At 42.7% G+C, this 14,293-nt stretch overlaps 1 protein-coding gene across 2 annotated transcripts in view; it reads right to left on the minus strand.

Moving 5' to 3' along the window:
• NRG3 (neuregulin 3) overlaps nucleotides 1-14,293 on the minus strand; it is a 602,711-nt gene that overhangs the window by 33,646 nt on the left and 554,772 nt on the right. For both annotated transcript variants that reach the window (XM_083440046.1, XM_083440045.1), the window contains one exon: nucleotides 3,244-3,346. In XM_083440046.1, the coding sequence (XP_083296172.1) occupies nucleotides 3,244-3,346 (103 nt within the window). The remainder of the gene's footprint in view (nucleotides 1-3,243; nucleotides 3,347-14,293) is intronic.

The raw sequence follows: 14,293 nt of genomic DNA on the forward strand, positions 1-14,293 counted from the left end.
ATAATTACAAAAACCCAACTTCTACACATAACCATTGCAATATGTATCTGCCATTGCAGATATTTTTAATTTGATTGAGTGTTCCAACAAAGGTCTACCACTGAGCTCTTGTCCCTTCTTATTGATTATTTCAAAATGTTCATTATACTCATCAGGGGTTATCAGCATTCACACATTAATGTCAATGTTCACTAAGTTATGGGCATTCCCTATACCAATAATATGCCCGTGGGTGGCGCTGTGGGTTAAACCACAGAGCCTAGGGCTTGCTGATCAGAAGGCCAGCGGTTCGAATCCCCATGATGGGGTGAGCTCCTGTTGCTTGTTCCCTACTTCTGCCAACCTAGCAGTTCAAAAGCACGTCAAAGTGCAAGTAGATAAATAGGTACCACTCCAGCTGGAAGGTAAACGGCGTTTCCATGTGCTGCTCTGGTTCGCCAGAAGCAGCTTAGTCATGCTGGTCACATGACCCAGAAGGTGTACGCCGGCTCCCTCAGCCAATAAAGCGAGATGAGCGTCGCAACCCCAGAGTCGGTCACGACTGGACCTAATGGTCTGGGGTCCCTTTACCTTTATATACTCTGATAGTTCGCCTTAATCTCTCATAATACTAGAACCCTCTAACAAAGCTGTATGTCGGAAGATTCAGGATGAGCAAAAGAAGGTAGGAATTTGCTCCCACAAGCTGTAGGGGTGCCCATCAACTTGGACGGCTTTAAAATTCAGACAAATTCAGAGATGGCAAGGCTATCAATGGCTACTACCCACAATGGCTGTGTATTACCTCCACTGTTGGGAGGCTGAAAGACTCTAAATGCCAGTTGTTGGGAATCACAAATGGGGAGTGTGCTGTTTTGTTCATGCCCTACTAGTGAACTCCCCATAAGTCTCTGGCTGGCCACTGTGAGAACAGGATACGGGATCAGATGGGCCTTTGGTCTGATTCAGTAGAGCTCTTCTCATGTTCTTAAGAGCCACCCATCATCCAAGAACTGCAAAATTCTGCAATACTAAATTTCAAAAACTTCTGAAATTTTCACATTTTAGACTTATGACTCAGTCACTTCACATTCTAGATACATATGGGGAGCTATGGTAGATTCTGATAGGGCAAGGCCCTATATTGTTGCGATACATGCACATTGACTCCTGGTTTCCTGGTTTAAGAATCATGAAACTGTTGCTTGCATTTGCAGCTGATGAACTATGTGCCATAGCAAGGACAATGAGAGCTACAGAGAAAGCTTTAATTTTATTTGGTCAGTGAAGCCAGTTCAATGGTGGGGGGACTGTTCTACTCAATAAAAATTAAGAAATTAAATAATGCATTTGTGGATTTGAGTATTCCAAGGATGCCAACGCACAGGTTGTACAATGTGTAAGTGTGACATCTGAGAACACAAATTTCCTCCTTCAGAATAATTATCTAAAACACAGAACATAAAATGAAAACATAATGGTTAGTCATAAAATAACAGAAAAGTAATCAATGCCTTGTCTAGACAGCATTTTATTGCAATAGGCACAGGTCTAATAGGGACATATATTATAAGTTTCTCCTTTTTTTCCCTTTTTTTTTGGGTGGGCATAAACTGCCAAAGTCAAGTGCACTAAAATTCTATTTATTTCAGTGAGGAATTAAATCATGTCCTGAAATTTCTCCCATTGAAATTAATGGAACTTAACCTGGGCTGCATCATTCTCTGACTGCTAAATAGTCCCCAACCATTGTCCATCATTGACTTTTGATGCGGTATGGTTCGCCAGAGAGCTTTTGAGTAGCATACATGTTTCCTCTCTCTTCACAGAAACAGGATAAGAACAGGAGGTGACACGAGGGAAGAAGGACTTGTCCTTTTCAAAGGGCCTAACATTTATCACAGAAAAGGCACTTAGCCCAAGAGACATTCAAATCACTTTTTGAATCACCTCCTCCATTTTCTAGGCCCAGGTCCCAGGACAGCGGCCTAAATGTGATGTTTCTCAAGGGCAAAAACGGATTTTGGTGGCTACTAGTAATAAATTTCAGTAGGTTATAGACTTGACTGAAGTAGAAGTGACATCAATTGCATGAATGCACTTAACATGCATATTATTTGTTAGGTAAATTACTGCCATAAGGAAGCCTGAAGCATTGGGGGGGGGGGCAGGAGAAGTATAACTCTTCCTTTCCTTGCCAAGTTCCTGGCACAAACTGCTTCTCTGTAGTGGCTATTTGCCTTTGGAGGAAGCCTACACTGCGGGCAATGGAGGCGTTTCTTGAAATGCAAATAGCCAACCTGAAGAGTTCATTTTCGTCGGAACTGTAACAGGGAAAGGAGTCAAACTACGGCTTCCCCAAACCTGCAGTCCTGAGGCTCCTCTTTACATTAAAAAAATCTGCAAATTAAATGGATTACTGCAATGAACATCACATCTAGGTTGGCTCCAAATGTAATTCTAGTGTGGGCTTGAGCATGCTCAATGGAATTTTTGACTTTTCCTCTTTTAATGGCAGACCCTCGTGCTATGTAAGAAGCTGTTGTGAGGGGAATAACAACTCAGTGCCCATGACAAACCACAGTTCCCAGGATTCTCTGAGCGACACCATGAATGTTTGAAGCAGTATAATACTGCTTTAGAGGTGTAGCATGGTGCAGACAGGGCCAGTCTCCCTTCCTTTCTTTCTAAGCAAGCTTGGACCGTCATTTATTAACTGCCAGCAGCCCAATCTTGTGAGTCATTGAGCAGTTTGAGCCATATAAACTACCAGGCCCTCTGCATCTTCCGATATATAACCGATAAATCTGTCATGAATCAAAATAGATATGCTCGAGCCAGATGCAGACATTACCATACTATGAATTTATTTATTTTATGGATCACAAAATTGTCGCCAGGATGTTCAGCATTGTTTCACCCAAAGCCAGTTCTTGTGATATATGAAAAGCTGGTAGGAAAACGATGCATTTTCATGCCTTTCCAGAAGATCAAAGAAGATTAACCTCTTCAAACCCCTTCCCATTCATCTGTGTTCCTGTATGCAAACTCTGATAAATGACATTATGAGTGTCAGTCATGGAGATGGCGGGGGCATTTTTACATGCAGGGGGGGGTAGGGGGAGCATGTTGACTCACAAGGAAATAATGTATATTGGGTCTCTGGTATCTTACTCTCTTCAGAAATAATGCCATGGAGGAAAAACACAGAAGAACTGAAAAGGCATAAGGATGACAGGACAGAGGCTAGACAAAGGCTCTTACTTTGTTTTGAAGTAGAACGCTGCACAGATCATGCCCACTATGACTATGCCAAAGACGATACAGGAAATAGACAGCACTTGTCGCTGGTAAACCTCTTCACTCTCTGTGGACAGCAAAATTGAAAATTATGGCAACATTAAACAGCAACATCTAGAAATAGGGGAACTTATTATTACTATTATTTTAAGGGTGTGTGAATCAGCATGAGACGCTCTTCATACGGAGAACAGGAAGTGTGCAGATTTCGGCTTGGAAAAACCATCCCCGACTTAGGATCCCCACCTGCATGCTGTTATGAGAGACGCTGGCCTGCTGCACTGGCCCAAACAGAATTCTCCCCCCAAGGAGACCCTAAAACATGTAATCAGGATTATGGCATGAAGTGGTGCCACCACATTTTGCGTTTATGTACCCCGGAGGGCAGAGAAACGTATGAACTGGTTATATGCCTCATCAGACAGGAAGTGAGCCTACACATGGCAGGGGAATACGGTAGACTTGACATGGGAGTGGGGCTTGTTTGATGTGGCAGTCCTGTACCTCAAGTGACACATCGTCCCATCCTTGGGATGCTATCCTATACCCCCACTTTCTAAGGGACATGCATGCGACTGTGCTGTTAGTTCCTTATACAAGACTATGGACTTTCGAGTAAAGGAGCCAACTTCTCGTGAGGTTCCCTTCAGGTGACTGCTGTGGACCTTGAAAACGACTATGAAAACCAAGGGCATTTATCTGATGTGATCATTATCCAATTCTTCATAAAGCTATATAAAGAGCATCCATAGGGCAGGAGGGAGGTGGTGGGTGAAAGGTTGGAAGCTGGACTCTATTTTTAATACTCAGTCATGTTCATCACTTACAAGGCTCATTGGGATTCACTCGTTTCTGACCACAACCCCATTCCTTTAAAAATGTACAGGGTGGTTTTGGGTTGTTGTTTTTTGCTTTGGACTATAAAGCACTCCTGCCTAAGCCTCCACGTTGTTCCCCCAGATTCCAAGTGTACAAACAACATAAAACACTGAAAGATTTACAGCGCTGAAAAGAAAGGAACAAAGCCAAACCAAAAAGAAACCCCTGCAGTTTGATAGAGTTGGATGAAAGCCAAAGTCTTTCCATAGTTTCTGATGTGCTCCACTGCACAGGATATTACTTTCATGGGAATAGTGTAGTTTATTTTGGGGGGGCAGGGGGTGGCAGACAAGGAGGGGAAGCAATAGCCTTGGTAAACATCACTGCTGCATAATTAACTTGAAGAGAGGGATGAAATGGAAATCAAGAATATGAGAAAACATTCTGTCTCATGTGAGGACAAGCAGTCGACAATTAATAGGCAGCTGGAACACCGTATGTGGAAATGAATCAATAATTCTTTAAGTGATTTATTTTAATTTCAAAAGGCTTTCTTAATATACCAACTGAGTATCAAATTGGCTGGATTATATTGCTACCTGTTAACATATGACAGGAATTAAATATAAGGCTTGAAGGGGAAAGGTATAGATTCAAAAGTATGGATGGATGTTACGGGCAAATATTGGGGTGGGGGAGGAACACTTGCTCTGGTCAAGAAATCCAGGCATGCATCTGACTGTGGCCCATTAATTCCAAATGAGGGAGCAGAACTGAATGAATGAAAGAAAAAAATGACCACTGGATCAGCTGCTCTCATTGAAATGAATGGGGAATCTTTAGGTGACAATGAGGGTCAGCGGGACAACTCAGACTCTCACGCCCAGGAATCATTGCTGCACCAGAGTAATTGTTTTTGTTCTTTTAGCAACAGAGTGAAAACCATCCTTCCCATCACAACAATTTGTGTTGATTAAAAAATAAAATAAAAACCCATTCTTTTCAAAAGGAAAGATTTAAGCATGCATTTAAGTCTCCCATTTAAATCCATAGGACTGAAAACCATTTCATAAACTGCGAGGCGATCTGCATACAAATTGGATTTACAACTGAGCATACACTGGGCAGGGAGATGCAGACAACACTTGTTTGGAGCATATACCTATGTGATACATGCATTTCCAAACACATGGTTGTCTCATTCACACATTACATTTTTAGGTGCACAATGTGTGCCCTTAGAATTGTTTTACTTTGAGTGAATAGTGCACAATATGTTTTTTTCAGCTGAATTATATACTTAAAAAAGATTTAATTCTTTTAAAGTGCTACCAACAACAAAATTACAAAATAAACCTGTTTGAACACAGAAAAGATCATGTTTCAAAAACGGCGGTGGATATTTATTTTTCACCCACTCAGGTTCAGAACCTCAATCAATAATTGTAGTATATACCCAGAGCATACTAGAATCACCCACTGAGTTCAGCAGTAGTTCCTTATTCTCTCTCTCTCTCTCTTGCTCTCTCTGCGTGTGTGTGTGTGTATTTTCCCTGATTGCAACTGCAAAATAAGCAAAATATTTTATTTTTTTAAAAAAAGAAAAAATGCACATGGGGTCTGCTTGGCTGTAGGTAAATGATGCAACCACATGGTGGAAAGGATTAGGATACTGATTAAATGGGAAAGGCTTGAGCAATCTGCCATGACCATGTGGTTGGGTCACTCACAAGCAACCCTCAACCACATCAGGGCTGCAGCTAGAATGTGGAGGGAGGGAAGTGGGAAGGGCTAACTTCTTCCAGGGTTAAGGGCAGCTGGAAAGCAGTGTTCAAGTGGGGGATTGGGAGCTTGGTAAGGGAGGAAGGGGGGTGGATGACGGGGAGCATTCACTAGAGAGGGGTGTCTGGGAGGTGAGGAGTGGAGGAATTCAGGAGGTAGACAAGACTGGAGGCAAGTAGTGTCCTTGATAGTTGGGAAAGGGGAGGAAGCAAGCAGAAAGGCAGTGCTGGCAAAGGTGGCAGAGGGGAAGGAGAAAATGGGCTGCAGATGGTGGTCCAGATCGGGTAGGGCATGGGCGTGTGTTGCAGGAACACACAAATCTGCCCCCTCAAGGGGAAAATTAGATGGGGGGGGTTGGGCTCGCGTGAGAGTGCAGGGCCAATGAACGCACATCCCGGTTTTCACCACCAGGAAGTTGGAGGGTATGAAATTGAATCCCTCACATGTCCTTAAGCCCAGGGTGGATGTAGACACAGGAAAAACGACGACTCTAAATAAGTCAGAAATGAGATAACAAAGAAAAAAATCACTACGGAAAATCGCTTCTTGAAATTTCCTGCTCTCTGCCGCCACCTGGTGTTGCATCTTTATAGCACATTCAAACCACTGTTTCTTTACTAGTGTAGCCGAGTCCTCAGTCTAGCTTTCAACTGCCTCTTATAGTCAGGGGTATTCTTTTTACTGATGACAGCCTTCTTTCTCTCCTAGTGGTGGATTCCCCCACCCTATCCATTTATAACCCTCTGCTTCCCCTGCTTTTGTGCCCTTTACTTAGCATCTGCTTCATCACTAGGTCTTTCTGCCTTCCCTGCTCTACTCCAGCATTAGAACAACTGAACCAACTGCTTGAAGATGGTTCCCTATCTGCACAAAATCCCTAAGCACAGACTCCAAGGTATTCTGCAGTGCAGATTCCAAAATGCTCATAAATTACACTGAAACTTGAAAAATCAGTGAGGGTTTTTTTTGTTCTGTTTTTACTTGCTTGTGTTTGGTTTGGTTCTCGCACATAAAACACATTGGAGGGCTGGAAAGTGGTATAAAATTGTTATTTTAAAAATATAAATAAATAAACTGGAACCTCCTCTCTTGGTCTGAACCTTCATTACTGGGGATCGCCTTCATACTTACACATTAATGTAACCCAAAATAAAGAGGTGTCTGTCAGCTATCACCTTGCAGCAGATATATCAGGCTGTAACAGAGGAGGAAAGAGAAAGGAGCACTCGTGGTGAGGGCCTCCTCTCCTTGAACTTTCCCATATCAGCTAGTTATCAGAACATCTTCTGATTAAGAACATGAACCTGAGTTCATCCATTTCCTTCTCCCTCCCTCCCAATCCATTTTCCTTTCACATCTTGTCTTTTTAGAAAGTAAGCCTGAAGGCAAGGTCTGCCTTTGTGTGCGTGTGTGAAATAGATTTTTTTAAGCTGCCCAGGAGCCTATTTTTGACTGAAAGGGGCAATAAAGAATAAGTAAACAAATATGGATCAATTTCTTTGAAATGATTATCATTTCTATGTCTTCAATGTTCCTCAGAGCTTTCAAAAATGAGCATTCAAAAATTAATTTTCCTCTTGTACGTGTGTGTTCTACTCTATGCAAATAAATGGATGGAAGAGATTTTCTATACACCTCAGACTGAATCTTTCTATTGTACATTGGCTTCCTCAAGACTCAGGCACTGTTTGCACAGCAGGATCAATATTTCTTTGCTCTTATATATATTTTGTTCTCTTTCCCTCCTTTGCGAGACACCTCCCTTTTCTTCCACTCACCTCTCCCCCCCAACCTGAATCCAATTTCCTCATTAAAGATCCCTAATCCTTTCACCGATCTCTTCAATTGCTGATATAGAGCATTTAAATTGCCAGTGACCCAGAGAAGCAAACTCTTCTTTCTGTACACCTCCTCATTCCACTGAGTCAAATGCATCTAATAAACCAGCCAAGAGAATGAGCATGTTTTGAAATCTTACCTAACTATAGGTGAGATCCAGCAAAATATACAATGAAAAAGTGCGGAGGTGTGATTAGGAGACCTTTGGCAAAGCATCTGGTCCTTAGGAATTACATATTGAAGAGCGAAACTGTCAAACCCAAACTTTTAAGAAATTGATGCAAGCACAGAGTCTTATCAGGGAGTGAGCAGAAAAGGCTACATTTTGTACAATCCAAATAAATATTCTGCAGGGACTGAACATGCTAACTGCAAATTATGCTGTGTCACATAATTTAAACACACACACACACATACACACATTTAATTATCTCTGGAAGCGGTTAAGCAATTTAAGTTGAGTAATTAATTAAGCAGAATATGGATTCAGTGACTGGTTGACTGTATCAGTTGCGCAGATACATATTGTCATAAAACGAATAGCAATGGCAAATGGTTTGGGGAATTCAGAGGGCCTAGCCACCATGACATCTGCCTTGCTCATTGTGATGATTAAGCTGGTTCTAATAAATGCCTAGCATGGCATCTGGCAAGCTATCAAGTCAAGGTGCATGATTTTCTACTATTTGACATTAACAATTAAAGAAAACAAACCACCTTCTCCTTAAGGGATGCTTCCACAGCTAAAAGAAAAATGATCCGGAATGCTATCTTGTCAAATATACCCAAATTTTACTTTCCCCACAATGCAAATAAAACACAGGATTGTAGTTGACCCTGGATCCCTTCCTCCTCAAGTGTCCCTAATTGATGGACCCTATGAAAGAGGAGAGTGCAAAATATGGTTTGAAGCTCAACATCAAAAAAACGAAGATCATGGCCACTGGTCCCATCACCGCCTGGCAAATAGAAGGGGAAGAAATGGAGGCAGTGAGAGATTTTACTTTCTTGGGCTTCATGATCACTGCAGATGGTGACAGCAGCCACGAAATTAAAAGACACCTGCTTCTTGGGAGAAAAGCAAAGACAAACCTAGACAGCGTCTTAAAAAGCAGAGACATCACCTTGCCAACAAAGGTCCGTGTAGTAAAAGCTATGGTTTTCCCAGTAGTGATGTATGGAAGTGAGAGCTGGACCATAAAGAAGGCTGATCGTCGAAGAATTGATACTTTTGAATCATGGTGCTGGAGGAGACTCTTGAGAGTCCCATGGACAGCAAGAAGATCAAACCTCTCCATTCTTAAGGAAATCAGCCCTGAGTGCTCACTGGAAGGACAGATCCTGAAGCTGAGGATCCAATACTTTGGCCACCTCATGAGAAGAGAAGACTCCCTGGAAAAGATCCTGATGTTGGGAAAGATGGAGGGCACAAGGAGAAGGGGACAACAGAGGATGAGATGGTTTGATAGTGTTCTCGAAGCTACCAGCATGAATTTGACCAAACTGCAGGAGGCAGTGGAAGACAGGAGTGCCTGGCGTGCTCTGGTCCATGGGGTCACAAAGAGTGACGGACACAACTAAACAACAACAACAACAATTCCCCTTTCCCGTACAGTTTCACTCCTTTTTGTCTAACCCAAGAGTTATCAAGTGCTACAGCCTACGGCTTAGCCTCTTTCACACATGCTCGCCCACACAGAAATAACAGCCTTCCCTGCATACAGAAAATGGTATATCAAAGTTACAGCCCGCCAAGTGCCTTCCTCCCTAATGTACCAGTTTTCATGTGAAAGGATTAAACTTTATTCTGAAGTGCAGCATGTGATACGTCTCCCCACCAAGATCTGATGTTGGCAGTGTCCCTCGAGAGCCATAAGGCATGGTTTTGCTGCATGCATCGATCAGCTCAAATTCACCTGTACCATCAAGTGGCCTGCCATTCAGCACTGAGTCACTGCATGATGTGCTGTGCATATACAGTTGCAATCAAAAGTATTCAAATGCTCACTGCAAATCAGATTTATTATCAAAGTTTACCAGACTTTCATCTGTTTGCAATGAGCAAAGTGGAGGGGGCAATATTCTTAACAAGCTTTAAATTACCATTCTTGGACACGGTTGGTATTAGATTGCAAAAATGTCATTTCCTTGCGAAGACCTTATATAGTCATACCTTGGAAATCGAATGGAATCTGTTCCGAAAGTAAGGATTTTGGATTCTATTCAACTAACTTTTGCTCAGAGCAGATCCACAAAAATTAGTGGCCATAAGTATGCCGAGATGGCAAAGCTTACAGGAAGAATTAGAAACCAGGAAGAGGAGGTCTTTAATAAAGAATGGAGGAAGTTTATAATTTATTTGAAAAGCTATTGTAAACAGTTACATACATTGGTAGGATTGACAGAAAACTTGTAGTAAAAATTTGAACTATGGCTTGACAAAGAAGTTATAAAAATAGAGTTATGAAAGAGATGCAGAGGGGGAAATCATTACATTAAGATCAACAATGGGGGGAGGGAAGTCTAAAGGGATTATATGTTTATGTATATGTATTCATTTGTTTATGTAAAATAGAAAATGCAAAAATGAAATTTATTTTTAAAAAAATGAAATTAATGACCATAATTCACTTAGGTCCATTATTTTCCATGCATCTACTCTGAGTTACTTGAATGTGCCCCTTTATAATGAACAGTTTGAAAGCAAAAATAGAAGTGAATTGTTTTTAATTCTGCCTTTGAAGAAGAAATGCAGAAAAAGAAAAAGAAACACTTTGTATTATGACTCAGCTAATTAAGACAGACAGAATTCCATTTGTCAGTAATTAAAACAACAAGGACATTTCTGTCCATGACTGTGTGATCTATTAATTCCTTGGCATATTAAGAAAAATTCAGAAGAGAGTGGAAAACGTTCTACAAGATAGTCGTGTCAAAATGCTTCATGGGTGCAAATTCATACAACTGCAATTCATGGGGTGTGACAGCCCTGGTCTTTCCCGCTGTCAGTCAGCTGATCAGTAGCACAGGCTCATGCCTTCTCTGTAGCTGTCTGGGACACCCAGACCCTCAGATGCAGGGGAGTTTCAACACTCCTTGTAAAGTAACATTCTCACTGGCTGTATTGTGACACCAGTAGAAGTTCAACCAATAGTCTTATTGAGGCAACCAGATCCCCAGCTAGCTTGTAGTAGTGGGCTGGTGACCATTTCCAGGAGGAACAGACACAGGAGACCAATGTTAGGTAGAAGCAGAACCAATGGCAGGGAGAGCAAACTAATTCTACTTTTGTGCCTATCTTCCTCCCTGCTGAATTCTACAAGTTCAACACTGAGACAAGGAGAAGCTGTCTGGATGGGAGCTGGTAGCTCAGTGCTCCATTCACCCTAACAGGCCAGTCTGAGGGGCGGAGGAAGGGGGCAGTGGGGGCGGTGTGCCCTGGGTGTCATCACTGAGGGTGTGTGTGTGATATTTGGCGTGCCACCCGCCTGCGACTCCCAAGCCTACCCCTAGCCGTTGGGGAAAGGGGCGGAGCTGCACCGCCTTGCTGGTGGCCTCCACCCCTTCCCCCTTCATTTTGTTTTTTTTTAAATATTTTTTATTAAATTTTCCACTTTTATCATATTCACATTTTGTTACATCATTCTATAACTTAATACATTACTCTACAAGAGCATCAACCTCCTTCCCTCCCTCTTTCTGACTTCCACATACCTTTCCATATTCTTCGCTTTTCTATAATCACTTATTTACCTTTTATCATATTATAATATTTCACCTTATTATCAGTAAATCAGTTCCTTATATTTACATTACAAAACATTTCGGTTCAAACCTAAACGTTTTCAAATGTTTACAATTTTCTTTCATGTAAGATATAAATTTGTTCCAGTCCTTTTGAAAGTCTGTCATGCTGATTCTGGATCTTCCCCATCAATTTGGCCATCTCTACGTACTCCACCATCTTAACCTGCCAGTCTTCCAGTGCTGGAAGTTCCTGCTGCTTCTATTTCTGAGCCAGAAGAGTCCTTGCAGCCCTTGTGATCTTCTCCCTTCATTTTGACAGCTCGGGGAAGGCTAGCAATTTATATAATTCCCATGAACCATGAACTTTTGTTCCCCTGCTCCAGGCTGCTTCGGGGGGGGGGGGGAGAGCCTCCCCCAAGCTGTCAAAAGGAAGAGGGAAGGGAGGAAGGCTGATGGCAAAGTGGCGCGGCTCCCTCTCCCCCCCCCCCCCCGTGCCCAGGAAGCAGCCTGCCATGGGCAGCTCGCTCCACCCCACTGGGTATCTCACCCCCTGGAATGCTCGCCACAAAGCCCCCCTGGAACACTCACCCCACCCCCATGGCCCCACCCCTGGGTGCACAGCATGTGCACCACTCTGGGTGCTGGAGCAGCTAGCTCCACCTCTGGCCAGCCTCTGCTGATTTTGGAAATGATTAAAAGGGCACCTAAACAAATGCAGGGACGCGGGTGGCACTGTGGGTTAAACCACAAAGTCTAGGACTTGCTGATCAGAAGGTCGGCAGTTCGAATCCCCATGATGGGGTGAGCTCCCGTTGCTCGGTCCCTGCTCCTGACAACCTAGCAATTCGAAAGCACGTCAAAGTGCAAGTAGATAAATAGGTACTGCTGCAGCGGGAAGGTAAAAGGCGTTTCCATGCGCTGCTCTGGTTCACCAGAAGCGGCTTAGTCATGCTGGCCACATGACCCGGAAGCTGTATGCCGACTCCCTTGGCCAATAAAGCGAGATGAGCGCCACAACCCCAGAGTCGTCCGTGACTGGACCTAATGGTCAAGGGTCCCTTTACCTTTAAACAGATGCAAACAGTGCACCCTGATCTTCTATGATGTCCTCAGAATGGAGGACAGGATAAGTAACTCAGAAGCTCCGCAATGGGAAGAGAAAGGATAATGGTCAGAGACTTTACATATGGGGCTTATGCGAAATAGCACATTGCAGAGCAACAGGGTCTACACGTTCATGGACCCTTTGAAAAAGTGCTCAGATGTTTCGGAACAAATGGAGAACAGGGAGGACTGAATCCAGCCCCCAACTCCAGAAAAGCTGAGCAGTGGGATTCTGTGTTTTAAAAGAAGGCTACAGCTGTACAATTCCAACTGTGTGCATGGGAATCTTGTGTGCATTTTTCCACATCTGGCTACAGAATGGAGTATGTTTGCAGAAGTCTGCTTTGAGGTGCATATTCTCTGAGCTGAAATGGGTCAACGGGAGAATGTGCACCCCCTCAGCGTTTCAGCAATAATTGGCTGCTACTTGTGGTCCACCATGCATGCTGCAAAGATAGTGGGCGATATTCTCCTTGGAGACTAATAAAATATATTGCAAAAAAATAAAAGAAAAATGGTTTAGGCACTTCAATATTATACTGACCACAACTATCATGCACATCAACCACTGACTTTAAATTATGAGCTACTGATATAATATTTGAACTTTATTGGCTTATAATGAGTTTTTGAGCTGTGACTAAAGCTCAGGCATATAAATTTAATTCTAACAGAGGCTTTGGGAGGGTTTGCTATTTCATTCTATTATCTGTGCTATCAGTGGTTTTATGTATCAGAAATATTTAAAAGATAACACTAAAAAAAGCTAATACAGACTGCACCCAAGTGGATTTTTTTTATTATTTTTTTTTGTGGGGACAAGGGTGGGAGGGGAATTACCGGTATATAGCTATATTGCATTTTTAAAAATTAAATCCATTTTTAAAATTTCATTTACAGTACCACCTTTGGGGGGGGGCAGCATTAAAAGGAAAGCTGAAGTTAACAAAAACAAACTTGTCAGAATCCCATACAATGGTATTGTGGTTATCTGTCAGACACATTACGTTAGAGGTTGTTTTCCATGGACAAGAGAGACTGTCAGGCAAAAAATTTTCTGACGTTCAACCATTATAAGGATGCAATAATGCATGCATTGTAATTAGTAATTTGGGGTTCCTACTGAACCCAGTTGTCTTTGTCCATGGAGCTTTCTTGGCAGGGATACTGGAGTGGTTTGCCGGTTCCTGCTCCAGGTGGATGATGTTTGGTCAAAGCTCTTCACTATGACCTGTCCATCTTGGGTGCCCTGCTTGGCATAGTTCATAGCTGCTCTGAGTTATTCAAGCCCTTCGCCATGGCAAGGCAGTGATCTGACTGCAAGAAGCTCAGACCTATCCATTCTTAAGGAAATCAGCCCTGAGTGCTCACTGGAAGGACAGATCCTGAAGCTGAGGCTCCAATACTTTGGCCACCTCATGAGAAGAGAAGACTCCCTGGAAAAGACCCTGATGTTGAGAAAGATGGAGGGGACAAGGAGAAGGGGACGACAGAGGACGAGATAGTTGGACAGTGTTCTCGAAGCTACCAGCGTGAGTTTGGCCAGACAGCGGGAGGCAGTGGAAGACAGGAGTGCCTGGTGTGCTCTGGTCCATGCAGAGTTGGACACGACTAAACAACTAAACAACAACAACACTGAACCCAGGGACCTGAAAATCATAACAATCATGATGATTTAAAAGGTCCTATAGAGTTGTTCATTCTTGAAAGACAAAATTCAGAA

Source organism: Podarcis tiliguerta (assembly GCF_965153285.1).
Source record: "Podarcis tiliguerta genome assembly, chromosome: 5".
In the NCBI taxonomy this organism is placed as follows: Eukaryota; Metazoa; Chordata; class Lepidosauria; order Squamata; family Lacertidae; genus Podarcis; species Podarcis tiliguerta.